Source organism: Manacus candei, unplaced genomic scaffold, assembly GCF_025592945.1.
Source record: "Manacus candei isolate 608988 ecotype Guabito, Panama unplaced genomic scaffold, ASM2559294v1 h1tg000007l, whole genome shotgun sequence".
In the NCBI taxonomy this organism is placed as follows: Eukaryota; Metazoa; Chordata; class Aves; order Passeriformes; family Pipridae; genus Manacus; species Manacus candei.
Window position 1 is genome coordinate 6,734,721 of NW_026138055.1, and position 22,484 is coordinate 6,757,204.

At 42.8% G+C, this 22,484-nt stretch overlaps 1 protein-coding gene across 9 annotated transcripts in view; it reads right to left on the minus strand.

The window, feature by feature from the left end:
- PKHD1 (PKHD1 ciliary IPT domain containing fibrocystin/polyductin) overlaps window positions 1-22,484 on the minus strand; it is a 260,769-nt gene that overhangs the window by 162,122 nt on the left and 76,163 nt on the right. For all 9 annotated transcript variants that reach the window (XR_007908532.1, XR_007908562.1, XR_007908540.1 and 6 more), the window contains exon 37: window positions 11,958-12,108. Coding sequence is in view for 5 of the 9 variants with exons in the window: in XM_051812579.1 (XP_051668539.1) it covers window positions 11,958-12,108 (151 nt within the window). In the remaining 4 variants the exon portion in view is untranslated. The remainder of the gene's footprint in view (window positions 1-11,957; window positions 12,109-22,484) is intronic.

The following is a 22,484-nucleotide window of genomic DNA, read 5'->3' on the forward strand; positions in this document are numbered from 1 at the left end:
ATGAAAAGCCATTTCTAACTGTTTTGACCCAAGCTTTTCAGTTCTGTCAAATGCCACCCTTATTCTTTCCATGTCTGAGCTGGCAATCCCCTTCTGTCACCTCAGAATGGTTTATTCCATTATCTCCTTTCATATTTCCTCTCCTATAAATGACATTGTCTCTATCTTTACAATGCATTTGGACAGAATGGACTCTCAGACATCTTATCACACTGCATATGGGATATGTCTTCCTAGGTCAAGCTCTGTTTCCCAGGAGCTAGTAGGGAAAATCTCTAAGTCTGGAAACCTCAGACCTCTTTACAAAGGGTTTCTATCACACCCCCCTTCCCCTTTGTGTGAAGTAGCTGAGAACTCTGATTTCTCATACCATGACCAGCTTTCTCCTGATGTTAGCAGTTGTCAATGGTGATATCCATATCTACTACACAGTTGGCTTTTCTTTCCCACAAGTTCTTCCCTGAGAGGGTGGTGAGGTCCTGGCACAAGTTGCCCAGAGAAGCTGTGGCTGCCCCATCCCTGGAAGTGTCCAAGACCAGGCTGCACCAACCTGGTGTAGGGGAAGGTGTCCTTGTGCTTGGAAAAAGATTATCTTTAAGGTCCCTTCTAACCCAAATTGTTCAGTGATTGTATAATTCTATAAAGATTATACCAGTCCTTAGAATAAGGATAAGGGAGATCAAACCCCTGGTTTAATTTCAGTATTGAGACTAAAAGAAGGAAGGAAGAAGTTTTAATATAAAAATCAGATTAAATCTACCTTAATTATCGCTCCTCTTTGACCAGGTCCTGCTGCTCTCAATGATAAAGGAGAAGCACAGCTCTCAATGATAAAGGAGAACCTTCCCCACTCAGTTCCATCCACTCCTGCTGAACACATTCTTCTCATCCTGATCCCTTTGTTTATTCTTGCATGGAAGAGCTTTCATTGCTTCATTGATTCCTTAATCTTACAATAAAGTCTTATAACTTAGTTCTCATTTCCTAGGCTTATAACAAAGTCAGTATTTGAATAAGGACTACCCCTTAAATATTTTATTTCCAAATTTCAGTGCTTTCCATATGCATTTTTATAGAATATGCTTAATTTTCTTGCTTATATTCACTGGGAACCATGGGTTTCCTCTCACAAAAACCAGTTCCCTTTTGTGTAAATTGTCTCTTTCCCTAGACATACTTTTCTATATAAAAGTGTATTTCTGTTAAGCTTCTATACGTTTTTACAAACTATACTGCATACATTGCAATAAACCAGCACAAATTTCAGCTTGTTTCATGAAAAAAACCAGATATTTGACTGTTATTCTGAGATACATCTGAGACTTCTAGAAAAATGAAATAGTCTTAATAAGAAATGCACTGTGGTGAAATTGGGACAATAATTGAGACAGTATTATTTGGAGACTGAAGGCACCATTAGATCATATCTCCTGATGGCCTGTGTACAGCAGGCTATTGAAAAACTGGAGGAAGTCAAGTTGTCTGTGTTTGACTGCTGAGTCAATAAAGAAACCTGGGAACATCACTCTACCATTTGCCATCTTTTCCAACAGCTAATTTCTCTCACTGTTCACAATTTATGCTTTATTTCCAGGCATAACTTGTCAAGGATGAGCTTTCAGAGTGCTCTGTACCCTCCTGCACTGCACTGTGGAGAGGTGCAGCAAACAACATTGTCTGTGAAAGTACTCACAGGTAAAATCAAATCTCAGCCCTCCTTCAGACTGATTAAGACTCTATTTGCAAGGAATCATCTCCAGCTCATGGAGCTGTGCAGCCTCTCACACAGTCCAGTGCTCCTGAATTTGCAAAGCCAAATCTTATGATTCTTCCATTCCTTTATTATTCTTGATGCTGCCTATAGAGGCAAAACTCCTTATTCTCACCCCCTGCCTCTTACTTTTCCCAGGAAAAATTAATACTGCAGCCTTTTTGCTTCTTCATTAAACTGGGAGATCAGGTGGATATAGAATCATAGAATCATGGCATGGTTTGGGTTGGAAGGAACCCTAAAGATCATCCAGTTCCAACACCCTGCCATGGGCAGGGACACCTTCCACTAGACCAGGTTGCTCCAAGCCTCATCCAACCTGGCCTCAATCTTGGTATCCTTGGGCCACACTGATTTCTGATCCTTTTCATGATCTTGGCTTTACCTGACAAGGTCCCTTATTGTGCAACCATGAATTTCATGCTGAATTGCTTCCTGCCCAGCTCTTTTCTCAGCTGTGTAAATCTGCATTTGGTTTAAAGGATGTTCATACAATGTGATCTCCACTTCCTCTCAGATCATCAGTGATCCATCAATAATCAATGATGTGCAGTGGGAACCAAATAGTCATGAAAATGGTTTCCCCACTAAAAATTTACTTTTTGAGCTAGTCCATTTCGCACGTGCCAGCTGTCATGTCTTGGCAGGTGACTCTCAGTCACCACACTATCACATTTGATTGAAGTAACTATCAAACAAACACATAATTTTCTTAGAAAATTAACAGAAGTTTTCTGCCTTTTCTTCCATTAAATTTCTCTTCTGTCATTCAGTATAATCCCATGGTTAGTAATTTATGGATTCAACCATCTCCTACATTTAACTTCACTCAGTTTTCTCTTTTGACCTGTTGGTTAATATCAAACTAGGCAGGCAATATGTTTCCCATTTACCTGCCTGTAAATCAGATCAAGATCAGAATCAAACCAAGATCAGAACTTCTTTATCCCTCTGTAATATCCCATTGACTCTTAAATTAAGATTTTTGGGCCACAGAGTGTCTCTACCAGAAGTTTTAAAGCTCTTGAATGGGATTGGACCTGTTGATTTAAGATTGTATATTCTTGAAAGAATATTTAACATATTCATCTTATTAACATCATTTAGTAACAAGGGACTGCTAGTCCATCTTCCTCTTGTGATATAATTTACCATCCTATTCGTTCCCATACTGAGAACAGAAATATTTATTAAATACTTTTGCCCTATAGCAGCAGTGTTAATAATTTTATCACCACAATCTATAAATGGAACTGTAAATCACTGCAATTTATTTCATTCCTAACATAAAAAAGACATCTTCCCTAAGGTCTTTATTGACTTCCTATGCTCTGCTCCCAAAGAAATACACTCATTTCTGTTTCCACTTCTCTTCATACAATTTTTAATGAGTATTTTAATTGCTGCCATGCTGTACCACTGCACCAGGAAGGCTGGTGGCCAAAGCTGTCCTATCTTTTGATTGGAAAAGCATAGCTACATCTCAAATAAGTTTTCCCAAGTTTCAGCCACATTTTGTCTATCCAAAATTTTCAAGCTGTCTAGAGACAGGTTAGAAATATTAATTCCCTACCAAAACCCCTTCCCACGGGATGGCAGGGATAGAGGAATGTAAGATTCCTGTGTCCTTTTCTTTTTGCAGCCATTCCAATACACCTTGAGGTAGTCATGGGAAGATGCCTGTTTTGCTCTATGTGACTCTTTTGCTTTCCCTTAGAAGCAGCAGTCAGACCCAGCATAATCATAGGAGGTGGTGAGAGCAGCTACACTCATGGTCACACCATAATGCTGTTGTCTCTGGATGTTTGCAAACCCTCTGAAGCCCTCCCAGAACAAATCCAAAAGGCACTGGGTTTTTGGGAGAAAATAAAGTGAAAAAAAGTTCAGTCATTGAGGATAAAAGAAGAGCAGCATCACAGTAAAGAAAAGATGGGATTCATTTAACCATTTATCAAGTCTATGTGTAAAACAAACTCTGGCCAAACTTACAAATACTTTCGTCTGAAAATTGCATATTGTCCCTCTAACCCCCTCTGTATCTCTGTGGTTTCTCTTGGGTCAGAATAAATATACAGCTGCTGCTTTACAAGGTTGTCTTCTCCTCTTTTAAAAAAGAAAATAAAAGTTATGCTTCCTTCTTTTATTGCACTTGACCTCTCCTCTGAAAGCAGAAAGCAAGAATATTGCTCAACTGAGCCTTTGGCTGTGACCCTCAAATTGTTTGTTATGGCTGCACAGGAAAGCAAAGTCCTACACATGACCTTGAGGGTGATTTTATAAAAATCAATCAAGCACTGTTATGATGGCCTCCCCACCAAGCAAAATAAATACAATTAAACCTATAATCACTTCTGTACAGTAATGTGCAAATTCAATGGGTCTCTTTAGGTGGAGTGAGGGAGAGAGAGGAGAAATATGTTGAGGCTATTTGATACTTTGTGAGAACATCAGAAGCACCATTCTTCTCAATTAACCCAGCAATTAGCCTCCACCTCTGCACACACAGAAAAGAAATCGTTCTTTATCTGCCTTTAGCAAAGGAAAAAAAAAGGGAGGAAAAGAAAGACAAAAAACCAACAAGGCAACTCCATCTGTCCCACTGGAGGGGAGAAGCAGCCAGAACAAATAATTACTAAAAAGATGAATATTAAAGAAAACAAACCTGATAATAAGGTGGGGACTTAATCTGCTGTGTGGGTAACTACAGCACCATCATGTCATTGGCAGAACTGGTTTTGTGAAAAGAGGTATATCTTCTGAAGTCCTTGGAAAATAGTGGAGGGCACGACCAAAAAGAAAGGATTTTGAAAGATAATTTATGAACACTTCACTTTTTCAGGTGTCTGGACTGGCTCATGCAATGCCACAGCCCAGGCATCCACAGTATTACTACGGAAAGAGGCTACATCCTGCACCTCCTAAAAAAAAAAAAGCAAATACTGATGGAGTAGAGGATGGGGAAGACTGTTTTGGGAAGTTTCTCCTTGCCTCTGTGATGATAATTCATGCTTTCAAACATAGCAGCTTATATCCTTTCTCAAAAACCTTATTTTTTTAAAAAGACTCCTTCTAACACAGATGTTCTCGCAATGCATAAAAGTGATGCTGATATTTCTCATTCAGGTTGTGATTTAAAATGCCCTAGAGATTTTCTGAACTCCAAGGGCAGCAAAGTCCCCATTCCAAAGTGTACCTTTCATATGGAGGGATTTTCTATTATCACCTTTTGAAGCCTCACCTTGCATTCCCTGCTGATATAAGACATTTTTCCTAATGAACAGCTCATTAGGGAGTTAGGATAAAAGTGATAGATTTAGATTTAGTTCTACTTCAGATGTTCAGTCCTACTTCAGATTTAATTCTACTTTATGTAAAGCTAAATGCAGTGTCAAAGCAAGCAAACTACAAGAAAAGTGCTGGATAGTCGCAAGACAATTTTTTTAAATAATCAAATATAAGAAAAGTATTAATAAAATTGTCTTATTTTTCACTACTTTCTCATAACCTTCAACTAGCAGCAAACTTCCTCTGCATGGAAGGGCATTTGCATGTTGAGAGCTCATCTCCTCAGCTGGACTACTCCCTCCCATCGCAGTGCAGGGAAGATCTGCTCTGGTTGTCTCATATTCCCACAGCCTTCAGCTTGCTCTGACCAGCTCCTCTCCCCTGGTGTTTCACATGAAAAAGCCACAGAATTCCCAGTGAGGCGAGCTCAAGCTCAGAAGTTCAATTCCTGGCAAGCATCCCCGAGTGGCAAACAGCAGGAGGCAACTGCTGGGGCTGGAATAGCTTTGCTTGATCTGTACAACAAGGCTGCAGTGTGACAGCCCACTTATTGCTCATTCTCCAGCTCCAAGGGTCGGCCTGGTAGGGCCTCTGAGAAGGAAAAAGAAAATCTCAGAGCAACTAAGATCTTCCTGTGTACAGGAAGAGGAATACAGAGTTTATGAGATTTAAAAAAAAGAAAATTATTTCATGGCTCTGTCACCTGTACCCAGTTGACTTGCTCACATGATATTCTAATGAGCCATAAAAGTTGTTTGCATGCTGGACCATGGCTGAGCAAGATGCAAAGGAGAAGTTTGTTATATTGGCTCCATCTCAAAGGGTGCTTGAACCAAGAGCCCAAAATTCATTCTCCACCTCCTTGAGAATATCTCTCCATGTTCACAGCACACAGGGACAGATCCCAAACTAGCTGTGAATTCAAATGTCCATGTATTTCCACCAGGACATCACTACCACACTAAGAAGTTCAGTTTGTATTCCAGCATTTTGTTGGATGGAGGCCTTAATCTGTCCCTGGGAGAGGAACCAGCAGCTGCTTCAGTGGCTCAGACAGAATTCATCTCCCAAGCCCGACAAGCCTTTGTTTTTTTGGCTTGCTGTGCTCTCAGCCATCTGTTCAGATGGCACGTGCTCCCTGTGAGCTGATCAGGCTCTTCCCTAAGAACTCAGGAGACAGGCAAAGGCAATTCAGATTGACAGCCCAGAAGATGCTGCCACAGGTGTATCTGCTTCAAAGAAGTCCTTATATTTTTCAGCTCTTAGATACATCTGAGATGCTTATCAGCAGCTTAGATGGATTTGCAAAAGAAAAGCTGACTCGGTGGAGAAGAGGTGCAGCCACTCCAAGATAGCTTTGAGCAGTCATGTCATGACCTAGGATATAATGAAGGAACTTCTAGTGAGCCCTGTGGAGGCTTCAGGTAAACACCATAGAGGTGTGATGAAAAAAAGAGGTCTTTTGGCTGTTATTTCCCAATTGACAGACAAGCATTAAGTGCACATTTGGAAGAAGTTCTTGGCTGTGAGGGTGGTGAGGCTCTGGTACAGGTTGCCCAGAGAAGCTGTGGCTGCCCCATCCCTGGAAGTGTCCAGCGCCAGGTTGGACGGGGCTTGGAGTAACCTGGGATAGTGGGAGGTGTCCCTGCCCGTGACAGGGGGTTGGAACTAGATGATCTTTTAGGTCTTTTCCAACTCAAACCATTCTATGATTCTGTGAGCCCCTCCGTCCATGACAGCGATTAGAGGAAGGAGACGATGCTGCCTCAGGTTTCAGCCTGGTCTCAGACAGAGCTGCGTCAAGTTTCTTGGCCAGGATTAGTTTCCACAGATCTGTTCGCTGTGCAGCATCCCAGAGGAGTCTCAAGAGCTACTAAAGTTGCAGCAAATCAATTTAATTGGCAAGTGAGAGCCCTGGGAGTCCAATGTACATGCTGTAAGCCCATCTAAAACATGATGGCAAAAGAAACCTGCAGTCTATACCCAAACATGAACGAGGGTTCGAAGTTGGAGGAAAATCTGAAAAATCCCACCCCTTAAATTGCTATGGATTCAGGGCTTTAAAAACTCTTCCTCCAGGAATGTCCACCTCTGTGAGAGGCACTCTGCTGGATAACACTGAATTCCTGCAGCAAAATGTGCTAACAAATAAAGAACTGATGTCTTCCACTGTTTTTCCATGAAAACAGCTGGGATTTTAAAGCTCTGAGACTAATTATTGCCGGCTCACCGTAACAACGTAGGAAAATATCACACAGTGACAGAGAAAAATTGGGCTGACTTTTCTTCCTTTTAAATCTCAATTAAAAAATACATTGGATGAAATTTCCCATTAGCTGGTACTATTTGTACATCCCATGTTCTTCCTTTAATTAAAAAACATGCTTATTGCAATACTGCCAGAATCGCTTTTACGGTATTTTAATTGTAATGTCTCTGCCTGATTAAAAAAAGAAAATATGAACTGGAAACTGCCTGTAAAAAAAAAAAAGTATCACAATGAACATCCTAAATGGGTTGATCAAAATGGCATAGAAAACACTGCGACACAAACAGGTTCCAACTGTACCTACTGGCAAGGGATTTAAGGTGGATTTAAGGACTGGTTGATGCCACAGACAGGAAAACAGAAGGAAAAGCTTTTTCCTTCTTTCAGTGAATTTAAACCCAATCTTTGTCAGCAATGACTGAAGCACTGGTTATTTGATAACTATTGAAGCAGGTGTATCAGGGAATATTGGCTGCTCTTTTTAAAAGCATCAAAGATGAGGAAAAGACAAGCAAAATCAATATCTGTGTTTCCCTTCCCCCAGATCTACTCACAGGATCCAGTTTAGCCACAGTCTGATCAGAGCATGGATGACAAGAAATTCAAAATATTCATAGAATCGTGGACTCACCGTAAAAACATTTGTGTTGGAAGGGACCTTAAAGAGCATCTCATTTCAACCCCCTGCCATGGGCAGGGACACCTTTTGCTATCCCAGGTTGCTCCAAGCCCCGTCCAACCTGGTCTTGAACACTTGCAGGCATGGGGCAGCCACAGCTTCTCTGGGTAACCTGTGCCAGGGTCTCACCACTCTCACAGGGAAGAATTTCTCTCTAATATCCAATCTAGCCCTGCCCTTCATCCCTTTGAAGCAATTCCCCCTTGACCCATCACTTCATGTCCTTGTAAACAGTTCATCTCCAGATTTCATGTGGGCTTTCTTGATGGATAAGCATCGCTCCTGTGATGTGGGTTCAAAATCAGACAATAACTGACAATGTCAGGAGCATCTTTGGGGCTTCTCAGTTCCTTATATTGTTTCCTTGGATTTCATGGTTTGAAAAAAAAAACAAACCAAGGCTCAGATTAGCTCAGGTCTATTGGGAACTCAGTGCACAGATTTTAGAGAAACCACAGATGAGGTGAGTCACACCTTTCTCAGGACCTCAGCCTGGAGTCTTCAGCCATGGAAGAGGGAACTGGCACACTGGTTTCAGCAATGATACAAGTGATGGGGGATGGTAAAGTTGTGAGAAAGGGAAGTGATTGTCCCTCCTTACTTGGCACTGGTGAGGCCTCAAGTCCTGTGTCCAGTTCTGGGCTTCTCACTTCAAGAAAGACATGGAGGTGCTGGAGCATGTCCAGAGAAGGGAGCTGAGCTGGGGATGGGTCTGGAGAGTCAGTCCTATGAGGAGTGGCTGAGGGAGCTGGGATTGTTTATCCTGGAGAAAAGGAGGCTCAGGGGGGACCTTCTCAGTCTCCACAACTACCTGACACGAGGTTGGAGAAAGGTGGAGTTTGGCCTCTTCTCACAGGCAACAAGTGAGAGGACAAGAGGAAATGGCCTCAAGCTGTGTCAGAAGAGGCTCCAGTTGGACATCAGAAATTATTTCTTCAGCATTCCAATGCTTGAAAGGGTTGTCAAGTACTGGAATGGGCTGCCCAGGGAGGTGGTGAAGTCACCATCCTTGGAAGTCTTCAGGGAATGACTAGGCTTAGTCACTCAGTGCTATGGTTTTGTTGACAAGGTGATGTTCAGTCAAAGGTTGGACTTGTAGATTTTGGAGGTCTTCTCCAATCAAAATGATTCTTTAATTGAAACTGAGTCTTTTCTAGTACAAGGACCAAAGCAACATTATGCCTGAAAGAGCGGCCATCTCAAAATTGCCATTGCAGAGGCAACTGGCCAGCTGGGGATCTTCAAACCCACAAGGGTATCCTGGCAATGACACTCTAAAATTCATCACCAAGGTACTCCTGAAAGACCAGGCAGAATTTATTTTTATTTTTTTTTTTGTCTTCAGACCTCCCTAGACCACTCTAATTTCAGACAAAGGCAACAACACATGTCTGAGGTATCAACCCACCAAACACAAAGAAGTTCCCCTAGTGTAAGCCTTGTGCAAAGGAATTTCCATCTGTCCTGGGTTATCATAAATATTTCCATTCTTGTGATGTCGGGATTACAAAAATAACTGCAATCTGCTGAACACACAGAATTATCTCCAGTCTGTCTATCTTGTATCTCTTCCCCAATCAGTTTTGTCTGAGATGTTTCACAGTCTGACTATTAAACTTTCCACTGCTGATATTCATATGTCCATGCTCTGCTTTTTGAGGAGGAGGGAGAAACTCCTGAGCCCTCATGGCAGCGAGCAGAACCCAGCTGCTTAATCCTATTTCTCCATTGCTTTGGCCTCCAGATCTTCTGCCCAGACAGTCTGGTCTCCACCAGAATAACTATATGTTTTTGGCTATATGTTAATACAGTCTAGAAAGAGTCACTTTGAGGTTGCACATGAAGCTGGATGTCCCTGTTATAACACTCCTTTAAACAATTCCTACGGTGTTGAAATCACTACAAGGATGTACAAACAGGGGTAGTATTCAAAGTCTTCATGGTGTCTTAAAAGAGAATTTCAAGAAAGGGGTCTGTAATTGTGTTGGGTTTGCCAGATACAGCACCAGAAAATGGGCAGTACAGCATCACTGGAATCAGTAGCATTAAAGCTCTTTTTATTTTCAGCTTGAAAGTGCACAGATAGCCTAATGCTGAGTCATGAAAGCCAAAGGGAACAGAGCTACAATTTAATCCCAATCTCCAGCTCCAACGAAGAAAAACTCTCCAGCTAGGATAGGAATGGGATATTTCAGTTGAAGCACATATCTACACCCACCTACAGGTTAGAGGTTTACTGTCATGTCCATCTTGTACCTGGGGAAAGTGGTTGATTATTTGACATGCTCACAGAGTCAGTAGTTTACGCTCTGAGGGGATCCCCTGTGATTCATCTATAAACAGGTATCTACAAATATCTAAGATGAATAAGTTTTTGGTGATGTGTGTTTCTGCCAATACAGGAGCCTAAACAACTCTCCTGAGCTGGACAGCTTTAATAAGGGGAAGGAAGACTAGGAAAGATAAATCCCAGCCTCATTTCAGAGTAGATCTCAGCAAGTTTTGACATCAAATCTAACCAAGACTAAACAGCCAGAGCAATCATGGGGGTGTATGCAACAGGCAACTTCATAAAGCTCTGATAAACAATCCCTGTGCAGGTTTCTGCTTCTAAAATGTTTGGTCCTTATGTATGGCACGTAGCAATGGAGAAATAATAACATCTTGAATATTTTAATGCTGCTTTCCTAACTGAATTGACATTATAAACCAAGTTTCTTGGAAAACACGATAAAGGGTAGGAATGATTTGAATGTCAGATGAACCAAAGCCATAAAGATACTGCTCCAGACTTCATTAAATTCAATCAGAGCTCTGGTAGCTTCATGAGTGCTGACTCATAGATCAAATGTGTCTGTGAGTAGGTCCAAAGTTCGGAGGGTTTCTGCTGCAGTATTGTGACCAAACTGTTTCACCTTTTTAATCTCAAAGCCTCGCACTTGATTTTTAATTTTGTTTTTAAACAGGAATGATGTCTGGTGTAGCAATTCTTGAAAACCTCTGAACATAAGCTGAACAACTTTGTAAGTTTTTCTCTACTGTGAGAACATTTCCATAAAAAATCAAAGTCTTTACTTTATAAAATGATCATCTGAAATCAGATTAAAATATAGTTGTTACGTTCTTTATCATCATCTCAATGTAAGACTAGTACCTTTAATATAATTTTAATATAAAATCATTTTGACCAGCAAAGGTCCAGGTCCTTCAACATAAAAAAACCTCCTGTTTTCATTTTTTGAGATGTTTCAGCACAGGCTTAACTTTGAGCAAGCAACTTCACTAGCAGAGCTCATTCCCTTAATATCAAGCATATGCACAACAGTTTTCACAACCAGGGCCTAATTTCCAGGGGGGAATATTTCTGGCATGGAATTACAAGTAGTTTTAATTCTTGCTTTGACAGAGACCCACAGAGATGTACCTGTCTCACACTTATTCCAGGTCTATGAGCAAGTACATGGACCTGGCAAACCCAGTGTTTTCCCCCATAACTCTTATTTACTGTCCACCAGCTGTGCTGTAGGATTTTGGATTATTAATTACATTTGGTGGTTGTGACCTGCAATTCTGTAACATCATTAATTTTGCAAAGGTGGTTGTGAGACACCTGCCTCAAAGATGCCAAACAGAACAGAGCTAATTATTGTTATCAGCAGTGCCATTATCACTGAACATTGCTCAGGACAGCAGCAATTTTGGTAGCTGGGGGAAAGAAACGGGGAGGGGGGGGAAAGCCTTTCTACTTATATTGTTATTATGCCTCAAACAGCATAGACGATGCCTTTTTTGCATATAGAATAATTAAATGCTTCCCCCATCTCCATCTCAAGAGGAAACTCAGCCTGACTGACCATCGATGTCTGGAGGTGGGGAATGGAAGGGGAGATCACGGGCACTAAGAATTCCCAGCCCCGGATGAAGCAGAGCACCGAACCCCCCCTTCCGCAGACCTTTGAGATGCAGCAGGTTGAGGACGCTGGTGCTCGTCCCCAGCAGCAGCGTCCGGCCTCCTTCTATCGTGACGTTATCGCCATCTCGCGGCTGGTGGCCAGCAGGCCAGCTGGAGTCCTCGTCCCACCGCCCGCAAAACCGGAGGGCAAGCTGGAAAGAAAAAGATCCAGAGAAGTTCAAAGCTCACCCCCTTCCACCCTTCAAGGAGCCAACTTGCCCAGAGAAGTGCGGAGGAGATGCCAGTGCCACGTTGTCCGGCGTGGTTTTGGCATCTCCTCTGCCGTGCTCTGGGCAAGCTGGCTTCCAGAGGGAACCCTGTGTAAGGCAAAGCAATAGAGGGATTGGGGTTGGAGAAGTTCTTGGCCTTCAGAAATGCCTGCCACAATTCAGGGGTTGCCCCTTGTCTCATTCTGCTTCGGGGAATGAGGGGCTTTGCTGCAGGTCTGGCTGCGGAACGACCACAGGTTTGCCTGATATGTGTCTCTCTCTGCCTCTCAAAAAGCAGAACTGCACTGTTTTTTCCTGGCAATGTCATAAAAATAGCCTGAAGAGTTTGGAATTAAAACATCCTGCTAGACAGGCAGTATTTTGCTTCAGAGGATTTTTTTTCAAAGGCTCTGCTGCCACTCGCTCACATTGAGAGAGACATTCCTCCTTTCAAATACCTTTTTAGCTTTCTCAGCTTATCCAGTGTTATTATTGCCTCTGCTTTGATGGCTTGTACATCAGTTCCAAATAAAGCACTGAACAACTCAAGAACAGCAAAGAGACTGACTCACAACGAGCAATGGTAAAACGATGCCTGTGTGTTTCAAACCATGGCTCCTCCTCACCTCTAAACTTCAGGCATGCACTTTGCAGTGAAGGTTTCATAGAATCACAGAATGATTTGGGTTGGAAAGACCCCTAAAGATCATCTAGTTCCAACCCCCCTGCCAGTGGCAGGGACACCTTCCACTAGACCAGGTTGCTCAGGGTCCCATTTGGCCAATTTCTTGAGGAACACGTGAGTATTTTTGCATGGACACGTGTGCACAAGTGTGGACACAAACATCCATAACATATTATTTGGTCCCATATGTGAATTAGCAAGAACATCCTCAACTCATTCGAGGTGGAGGGGGAAACCAGACATGGAAATATTTGTAGTCCTCACCAAGTTGTGCTAATGTGAAACAGCAGTGGAAAGAATAACCTCAATGCTACAGCAAAATTACTCCATTTTCAAATTGAGCACATCATGTGCATTAAAGCTCTTGCTCTGGATCTGCAGAGGTTTAGGTGAATCAATACTGATGGTGTTATTCTTTTTTACTGTGCTTTTGTCAGTTTTATCTTTATGTTCCTAGTGTTTTATACAACATTTCCAACAACACTGTCCCTGAGCAACCTGTTCCAGAGGAAGGTGTCCCTGCCCATGGCAGGGGGTTGGAACAAGATGATCCATAAGGTACCTTCAAACTCAAACCTTTCTAAAGTTCTATGGCTCTAATTATTTACACCAGGGAAGGGGTGATGGTTCCCTAGCTAAATGGTACAACTGGTTGATGTCCATGCTGTGTGGATGCTGCTATTTTTAACCCTCTGACACATTCCATGGTTACCCTACAAAGGGAATTTATCTGGTTCAGTTCAGACTGAATCCTGGAACTACATTGACACACACACAGTGAAAACATCTAGGGAGCTAAATGTCTGGTGTCAGAGGGAATGAACCACTTCATCATTACAGAAGTACAGATAAACCTTCACACCTGTACACGGCTGCTACAGAGAGTACAATTTCTCCAATTTCTACAATTGCTAAGTATGATAGGACTAGTTTCATTTCATTAGTTGCAAACATATAATTATATATTTCAGAGATTTAGGATGAAATTCCAGCTGAAAGGATAGATATCTTTATCCACTTCCTTTCCAGAGAGGCTGTGAATTACTCTTCAGTGACAGTGCTTTGAACTAGATTGTATACCATATACAAGGGTATACCACAGATTCACTGAAAAGCAGCTAGTTAAACTTGGTTTTGTCCCAGAGCAGGGGACAGAGGAGAGTACACTCCATGGAAAGGTGCATATTTCTCAGATACACTGCTTATCAAGCCAACTGTAGCACAGTATTACATATTCCATACGTTCCTGTCTGGCACAAACACTGCCAATACCACCAGCAAAAAACTGCATGATGCAGTTGTAAATGGTGGGATCCACCAGAAAATTTGGTTGAGAAGGCTTGTTGAATGTCTTAAAGTCACTCTGACATCACTCTAGTCACATAGAACCCTTCAGTTAATCCTAAGGGGAAAGCAAGACCATAAGGAATATACCAGACTGCTCTTGTTAGCACCAAAAACTTAGGAAGCTGTTGATGCAAGCCTTGCAAGAGTTAAGAAGATTAAACTCTTCTTCATATTGTGATTTTTTTCCAATGATGTTTCCCCTTTCTAAATATAAAACACTCTAATTCTTGATTTAAGCTTCTCTGCATACAATATCTGTGTTTAAGCTCTTGCTGAATTTCTGCTGTCATCTCTTAGAAGGTCCTGTATCCATTCAGTCCTACCAACACCCTCTGACATAAAAGCCTCAGTGCTCACCTCTGGCAGTATAACTGTAGAATCACAGAATGGTTTGGGTTGGAAGGGACCTTCAAGATCATTTTGTTCCAACCCCCTGCCTTGGGCAGGGACACCTTCCACTATCCCAGGTTTCTCCAAGCCCTATCCAACCTGGCCTTGGACACTTCCAGGGATGGGGCAGCCACAGCTTCTCTGGGCAACCTGTGACAAGTCCTCACCACTCTCACAGCCAACAATTCCTTCCCAATATCCCATCTAACCCTGCCCTCTGGCAGTGGGAAGCCATTCACTCTTGTCCTGTCCCTCCAGGCCCTTGTCCAAAGTCCCTCTTCAGCTCTCTTGGTGATTCTTTAGGCACTGGAAGGGGCTCTAAGTCTCCCAGAGCCTTTTCTTCTCCAGGTGAACACCCTCAGCTCTCCCAGCCTGTCTCCAGAGCAGAGGGGCTCCAGCCCTCGGAGCATCTCCATGGCCTCTGGAATGGCTCCAGCAGATCCACATCCTTCTTACATTGGGAGCCCCATTGTAAGAGCTGAATGCAGAACCCCTACTGGAAAAGTATCTAACTTTCCTCATCTAGGAAACTAAGAACCATTAACCATCTTAAGAATGCAACTCATAAAATATACAAATATCGTGCATCAAGTGCCCTGTTATCAAGATGATGCATTTGTCCTCAGTAAGAAGCAGCCCCTACACCATCAACCTAAGCAAAGACAGATGTTTTTGCTCAAAAGAAAGTTTACTACCCAAAGAATGACTACATAGAGGGAGAAAATGGGTTGATTAAGGTCATAAAAGTCTCTGCTGTTCCACTCGGTCCATACCCAAAGGTTTCCAGTGAGAAGATGCCTGGCCCAGTTCACTGCCACATGCACCACCTGCCTGCACATCCTTCATGTGACTTCTGATTTGTATTATTCCTTTTTTTTTTTAAATAAAAGTAAACAGACAAACACCAGCTAAAAACAAAAGACCAAGAGCTGTTTATAATCACTTGTACCATCTTTGCACTATCATGGAGAGAATAGATCTAAAGAATCTTTCCCAAGAGGGAAAAGATGGTTTGTTCAAGGAATGCACTTTAAATTACCACAGCATGGAGGAATGTACAGAGGGGATAGAGGGAAGGCAGCTCTGTGGGGATTGAAAGACATCAAACAATATTATTTGGTGACCCTTCTCCTGCAATCCTACACTCTTCCCTAGGATGAAAGAACACATCCTTAAGACCCCTGAAATAAGAAGGAGTGGTCTAATGCAAAGTTAGTGAAATGGCCATGTGCCCTCATTCACCAGTACATTTTCCTGGACCTTGTGAATCCCATGTGATTATTCTCCCTGTTTTCTGTGAGAAAAGCACAGTGCCATCTCGAAGTGCAATGGAATTTTTCAGTTCCTTTTCTGAATAGTGGTAGTGGTTATGCCCAGTACCCTTTAAGCAGCTCATGGCAAAATAACATGAGTTAACACATAAACTAATTGCATATCTCTCATAAAGTAGGGTGGGTGACAGAGTCACAGCTCTGGAAACCCACACTCTCATCTGGCCCTTCTAGTTTCCCTCCTGTCTAGTCTAGTTGACCTGTTATCAATATGGGATTGGTTGTAGCCCACACTGACCCCACAGACACCAAATACCACCATCTCTGTGTGTTGACATGGGGGACTTTGCTGCCCTGCAGTCTGAGCACACTCTCAGGGCCACTGGGATGGACCAACTCAGCTGAGACCCCAAAGAAAAAAGATTGAGACAACCATTTCATCTCTCAAAGGACTGTATGGCCATGATCTAAACCTCTTCATCATGAAGAAACCTCAGCACCTTTTCCTCTGCCTGCAACTGAGCAGGATAAGAGTGTCTCCCTCACTGTTTTTTTCACAGAAGAAAAACCTCATTCTTTTTCCATTTTTCCCCCTCTTTGGCACCCAGTGTTTGACCTCTGGTGTTTAATTTAAATAGTTCTCAGTCAGACTGAGGAGCAGCAGCAGCTGCAAGCACCAGGGTCATGGCTGAGTGCCCATTCCACATGTGCTTGGTGAATGAACCAGGAGGAACCTGCAGAGCCAAGGAAAGCTGCATGTCAGCCACAGGGCATTTTCCTCCTGTGCTTTTCCCAGCTTCAGGAAAAATGACAGGAAGCTGGAAATTCAGGATGGGAGAAAGAGGAGCTGGCATAAAACAAACACTGAATGGTGAAGCTGGAGCTGGCTGGAGGCAGCTGCTGCAGTGAGGAGGCAGCTTCACACTCTGGCTTTAGAGTGTAACAGAGTTGGGAAGATGACTTGGAGGAAACAGAGCTTATGAGACCATAACACCTCTGCAGTCATGGGTGTCACTGTCAGAGCTCACACTTGAACATGGGCTATTTCAACTGGATTTCATAGGAGGAGTGAGACCACAAATATGCTGTGGTCCTGCAAGGTTTGTGAAAATCAGTAGCTAAATTGAGGCAAGAGACCTTTTCGGTGCTTTTCCCAAGTAAACAAGTATAACATGAACTGAACACTTAAAATGGTCACCCAAACTGTGGCAGGATGTGTCCTCACATCACACATCCACCGTAAACCCACCCTGGCAACATTTCACATTTTGAATCCAGCACAGCAGACGACACTAACTCAGTAGGGAACCAAACGTGCAAAATATGGGCAGAAAGCACAGGTAGGTGGGGAATCACCAGCACTGGGAATCCCTAAGGAGCCAGTTGTTCATCCAGGGACATCAAAGAGCAGAAGGACCAGGGAGGGGATCTGACCTGAAAATTCAACAAGCAGAGTCCTGCAATACCTTTCCAGCTCTGACATCTATTTGGAGTGTGTCATGCACACACCGAATTGTATTTACGAGGAAAAGCTTCTTCACCCAGAGAGTAGCTGGGCACTGGAACAGGCTTCCCAGGGAAGTGGTCACAGCCACAAGCCTGACAGAGTTCAAGAAACATTTGGACAACACTCTGGGGCATGTGGTGGGATTGTTGTCCTGTGAAGGGCCTGGAGTTGGACTCGATGTTGGTGGGTCCCTTCAAACTCAGAATATTCCATGATTATACACACAACCACAAGGCCACACCTTGTGTAGCAGGCCCACAGCTTGTGTATAACACAGGTTAATTGTGGGGGGGTATCAACTCCTTCTCAGTTAGGTCTCCAAAACAAGGAATGAATTACGGAAAAGTGAAAAAACGTTCTCATGGCATGGAATAAATGATGCACAATCTCCTTGCAATTCAGCACGTTACATCCTTCCTCCCTGCTGCACCTTTTTTTTTCCATTTTCAGGCAGATTTCTCTCCATTTTATGTTTTTTAGCTGCTGCTGTTGTCAGCCAGCCTGGGGTTGCCTTTATGTCAGCCTTTGGGGACACAATCTCTCAGTATCACTTTCTCAGCTTGTGCCTGTGACTACCAAGGCTCAGAAACAGCAGCAGCCACTGCAACAAATGAATAAAGAACAGTGATACACTTGCATTCCCACACTGGCTGGCAAAAAATTCACAAATGGGAAGGATACCAAAATGCAAGGTTTGGGCTTAAAAGGGTTGAGAAACTCCTGTTTAGACAACGTCTAGGTAATTTGATCACACTTTGTGGTAACTTTACAATTTGTTTAATTAACTGGGGTTTGTTTAGAGCACAGTCCTGAAAAAGGACTGCAACAACTGTTAGAGACACCAAGACAAGATCTTTATCCTCTGGCCAGAAAACAAAGACATTTTAAAATAAAACCAATAAAAAGTGATATAGTTAAACACAGTCTCTGCTTCCTGCTGTGCTCAATATTTTCCCTTATTCCCTAGAAATTAGGAAGAAATTCTTTACTGTGAGGCCCTGGCACAGGCTGCCCAGAGAAGCTGTGGCTGCTCCATCCCTATAAGTGTCCAAGGCCATGTTGGATGGGTCTTGGAGTAACCTTGGTCTGGTGGAAGTTGTTTCTGCCCGTGGCAGGGGAGTTGGAACGAGATGCTCTTTGAGGTCACTTCCAACCCAATCCAGTCTCTGATTCCAGGATTCCGGGTTGTGGGTTCCAGGTGAGGATTACCTGGAGGGAAACCTGAAATCAGCAGGGGTTTCCCACCAACTTCACCCCTGGCAGCCAGATTTATTCTTTCCCCCAGACACATCCTACAGGACACAGAGCACAGTGTGGCTCCCGCGATCTCCAGCAGGAGGAATGTTCATTCCTCCGGGAGTGCACGGCCAGGAACGAGCAAAGGTTTGGAGCGGGCGCCGACAAAGCCAAGATTGACACCCACGAGGGCAGCCTTTCCTTGGTGCTGACAGATTGCCATTTAACCAGCAAGTTCCGAGAGCAAGTGTTCCTGTCCTCAGTCACCACGGAGAGACAAGGTTAACATTTCAAGTGATGGAGTGCAGCGGATATTTCCCCACGCCACAGACCCAGGACTCCACACCACATTTGAAAACACTTTAATTTCAGTGATGGATACGGGGAGCTCACTTGCCAGGCTGTGAACTCTTGACAGCTCCTCAGTTTAATACATCAGGAAAAGATTTACGCCCCCTCACCCAACTCCCATCCACCTGAAGGAAAGAAAAACGTATATTTGGAGGAGACAAAAGAGGAGGGGAGGTATTTTATTACGCTAGATGTCTTTTACAAGGGAAGTATTTTCAGCCATCTGCTCTAATTATTCCTCCTGTATTGGCCACCATCTTCATGCAACAATAGAAATAATTATCTCCTCAAGGGCAGAAAAAAATATTTACAGAAACAAACAAAAGTTGATTATTTTTAGCTCCTAGGGAAAAAAGAAACAAGCTACTTCTTAATGAAGGAGCAATTAGGAAGGTGGGTAGAACATCTATAATTAAACCAGACAAATTGGTGCAGGCTCCTCCCTCCTACACACACTTGAAAAGGATGCAAATGCATGTTATTTGCTACAGTCAGTGGAGTTAACAAGGAAAACACTGCCCAGTGCTCAAAGAAGCTAAACCTGTCTCTTGGCATCACCATCTGTCTTTCCTGCCTGTCACACCTCTAACCCTTTGACAAATTAGCTGAAAAATGCTCACCACAGCCATAAAATTATAGAATTTCAATTGGCATGGGTAGGTCTTCCTCTGTATAACCAGTATCCCTGAGCCAAGAATCCTAGGGCACTCTCTCATCCTGCTGCTGTAAGAAGAGTCTTCTGCCTGCACTTCACAGCTCAGTGTAAAAAATGTGCTTTTTTCTACATAAACCAAAACCAAAAGAGGAATTTTGCAACAATCTTTTAATTCCCAGCACTGAATAAGAATTTTGCTAACAGAGAGAATAAAGGCATACATGCAGCTTCATTGGAAAGATGGAATGGGGTCATCCCAAAGAGAACAGAAAATACCTTACATTGTGCAAAAAGTATAAACATCTAGAAAAAATATCCTCTCTACCAGCAGCACAGTGCAACATCTTACTTTGTAGACAAATTTATGGATTTAGAGTGCCACATGGAAATAAATATGATTTAACTGGCTGTGCTATGAAATCAATGAATAGATAGACTGAAGCTGGTCAAGGAACAGGCTGCCCAGTGAAGTGGTGGAATTGTTATCCCTGGAAGTGTTCAAAAAGCACGTAGATGTGGCACCTGGGGACATGGGTTAGTGGTGGACCTGGCAGTGCTGGGTTAATGGTTGAACCCTATGATCTTGGAGGTCATTTCCAACCTAAATGATTCCATGATTTTTAAGGCTAATAATGAATGCAGAGATTCCCAAGTCTCCAAGTAGTCTTAGGAGAGAGGGTACAACATTCATTACAGGAGCACACCAAACAACTACCAGGAAAGAGCTGCAAACCAGCACACTGTGAACCCTTCTTTGCCCAGGAAACTTCCCTCCCAATCCAAAAAGGCCAATTTCCACTACAGAAAAACAAACAAGCCAGACTGAGTTATCATTTTTTTGCAGGGTTTCTCTTACTCGTGCAGCAATTCCAGAGAAGCTGCCTTCAAATATTTAAGTAGCCTGTACTGAGTTTCTTTGGAAATCAGAGTGCCAAAGCAGTCTAGTGGATGTTACAATGTGCTCAGCAACCCCTTAAAGGACTTTCATCCACGTGCACATCACTACAGAACTCCAGCTTTGCCATTGATTGAGGCAATTCCAAGCTGGATGTGAGAGAGCAGAAAGTGAAAGGAGAACCTCTGGAGAAGTTTGCAATGGAAAAATCTACTTCCATCCTCTTAGCAAAAGCACCACATTCACCTTTATAATTTCTGTTTAATAGAATATCCTGAGTCAGAAGGGACCTACAAGGATCATCAGTCCAACTCCTGGCCCTGCTCAGCACTCCCCAATAATCCCACCCTGCCCCTGAGAGCTCCTTGAGCTCTGTCAGCCTTGGTGCTGTGACCACTTCCCTGGGGAGCCTGTTCAGTGTCTGACTCTGGGAAAAGAACCTTTTCCTGATATCCAACCTAAACCTCCCCCAAGGTTCTGGTACCATCTGGGAAATCCTTTGAAAGAAAAATGTGGCAAAACAGGGATCTTGTTTCAACTTTCCCGATTTCTCCTGATCTTCCCTCAAAGATGGGACAGTCTCTTAGCTTCCAGGATTTCATCAGCTTTAGACCTTGAGAAATTCCTCACCCACTTCAATTCCATGTGATGATGGCCCTGAAAATAACATGATCTGATCGCTGAGGTCCTTCTTTTCTGAGTGCCAGAGTTACAACAGTCCCTGTTGTCAGTTTACCACTGAGTTAATAGGGTTGTGGTTTTTACATGTTGGTACAAAATGCCTTAACAAAACAGTGATGAATTTTACTAATGATCCAAAGATGTGAATGGAAGATGTCCCTTAAATTCATGTCATAGTTGAGACCACCCCTGGGTAACCCTGCTGAGCATACACTGGTGGGCAAACTGGGCAACAAAGGTAAATAGATAATGGGACCATCTTCTTCTAGTTTCTGAAATAAATGTTTTTAAAAAAATGGCAGGAATGGTTGTACTTGAATCACAAATCACTAAGGAATTAGTCTTACACATATTAAAACAAACAAACAAACAAACAAACAAAACCACCCCCAAAAACAACCAGAAGGAGAAAAGATATGCAGAGAACAATACACTGTGAAAAAAAAAAGAATAATTTATGCCAAAAGACAACATTATTCCAAAGAAGACTGGAAGTAACTGTAGCTATGAACAAGTCAGGGCTGGAAATGATCAGAATGCTTCTGACCATCCATGCACTGAGAGTTTGTAACAGGTTTCCAGAGGAGGTAGGAGATCAAACTCAGTTTTCCCTTATGAATTAACATGCTTGAAATGATTGCCTGGGATAGAACAAGCGTGGAACATAACCCAACAAACCATTTCCAAGCCCACCAGATGATATTTTTATTCCTATCTGCATTATCTGCTGCTGTGTAACTTCTCTTTACTCCTTACTCCAGCTTTAAAATACAGGTGGTATTATCCTACTTAAGAGGGCCACATAACAGATCCTTAATTAAAGCCTCCTACAAACATTGAAACAACCAGGATCAGGGCTGGGCATGTGGCTGGACATGAAGTGCACTAGCCAATATCCCTATTTTTAATTGAGACTGGCTGTACCCTGACTTGGAAAAATAATCTTTTCTCTTTTTTTTCTTATTCATTTTAATTTTAGTTGTCCTAAAGGAATCTTTCCAGCTTCAGCTGAGTTACACAGGCACAAGAAGGGCAGAATCTGGCTAGGCATGTTCTCCATGGGACTGATGAATGACCCCAGTCTCTCCCCAACTATTACAGGATAAATCTGTTTACACACAAAAAATTGACCTGGGCTGGTAAGGTGGGACTAGAACCGGGAAACTGGCACGTCCCAGAGGTAAAAATGCATTTGCAGCCAACAGCATTAGTAACTCAAGACCATAAACAAGCCACAGTGTCATTAATTACTCAGACAGGGGCAGCCACAGAAGCAGTGAGAAGACCCAAAAGCCAACTGT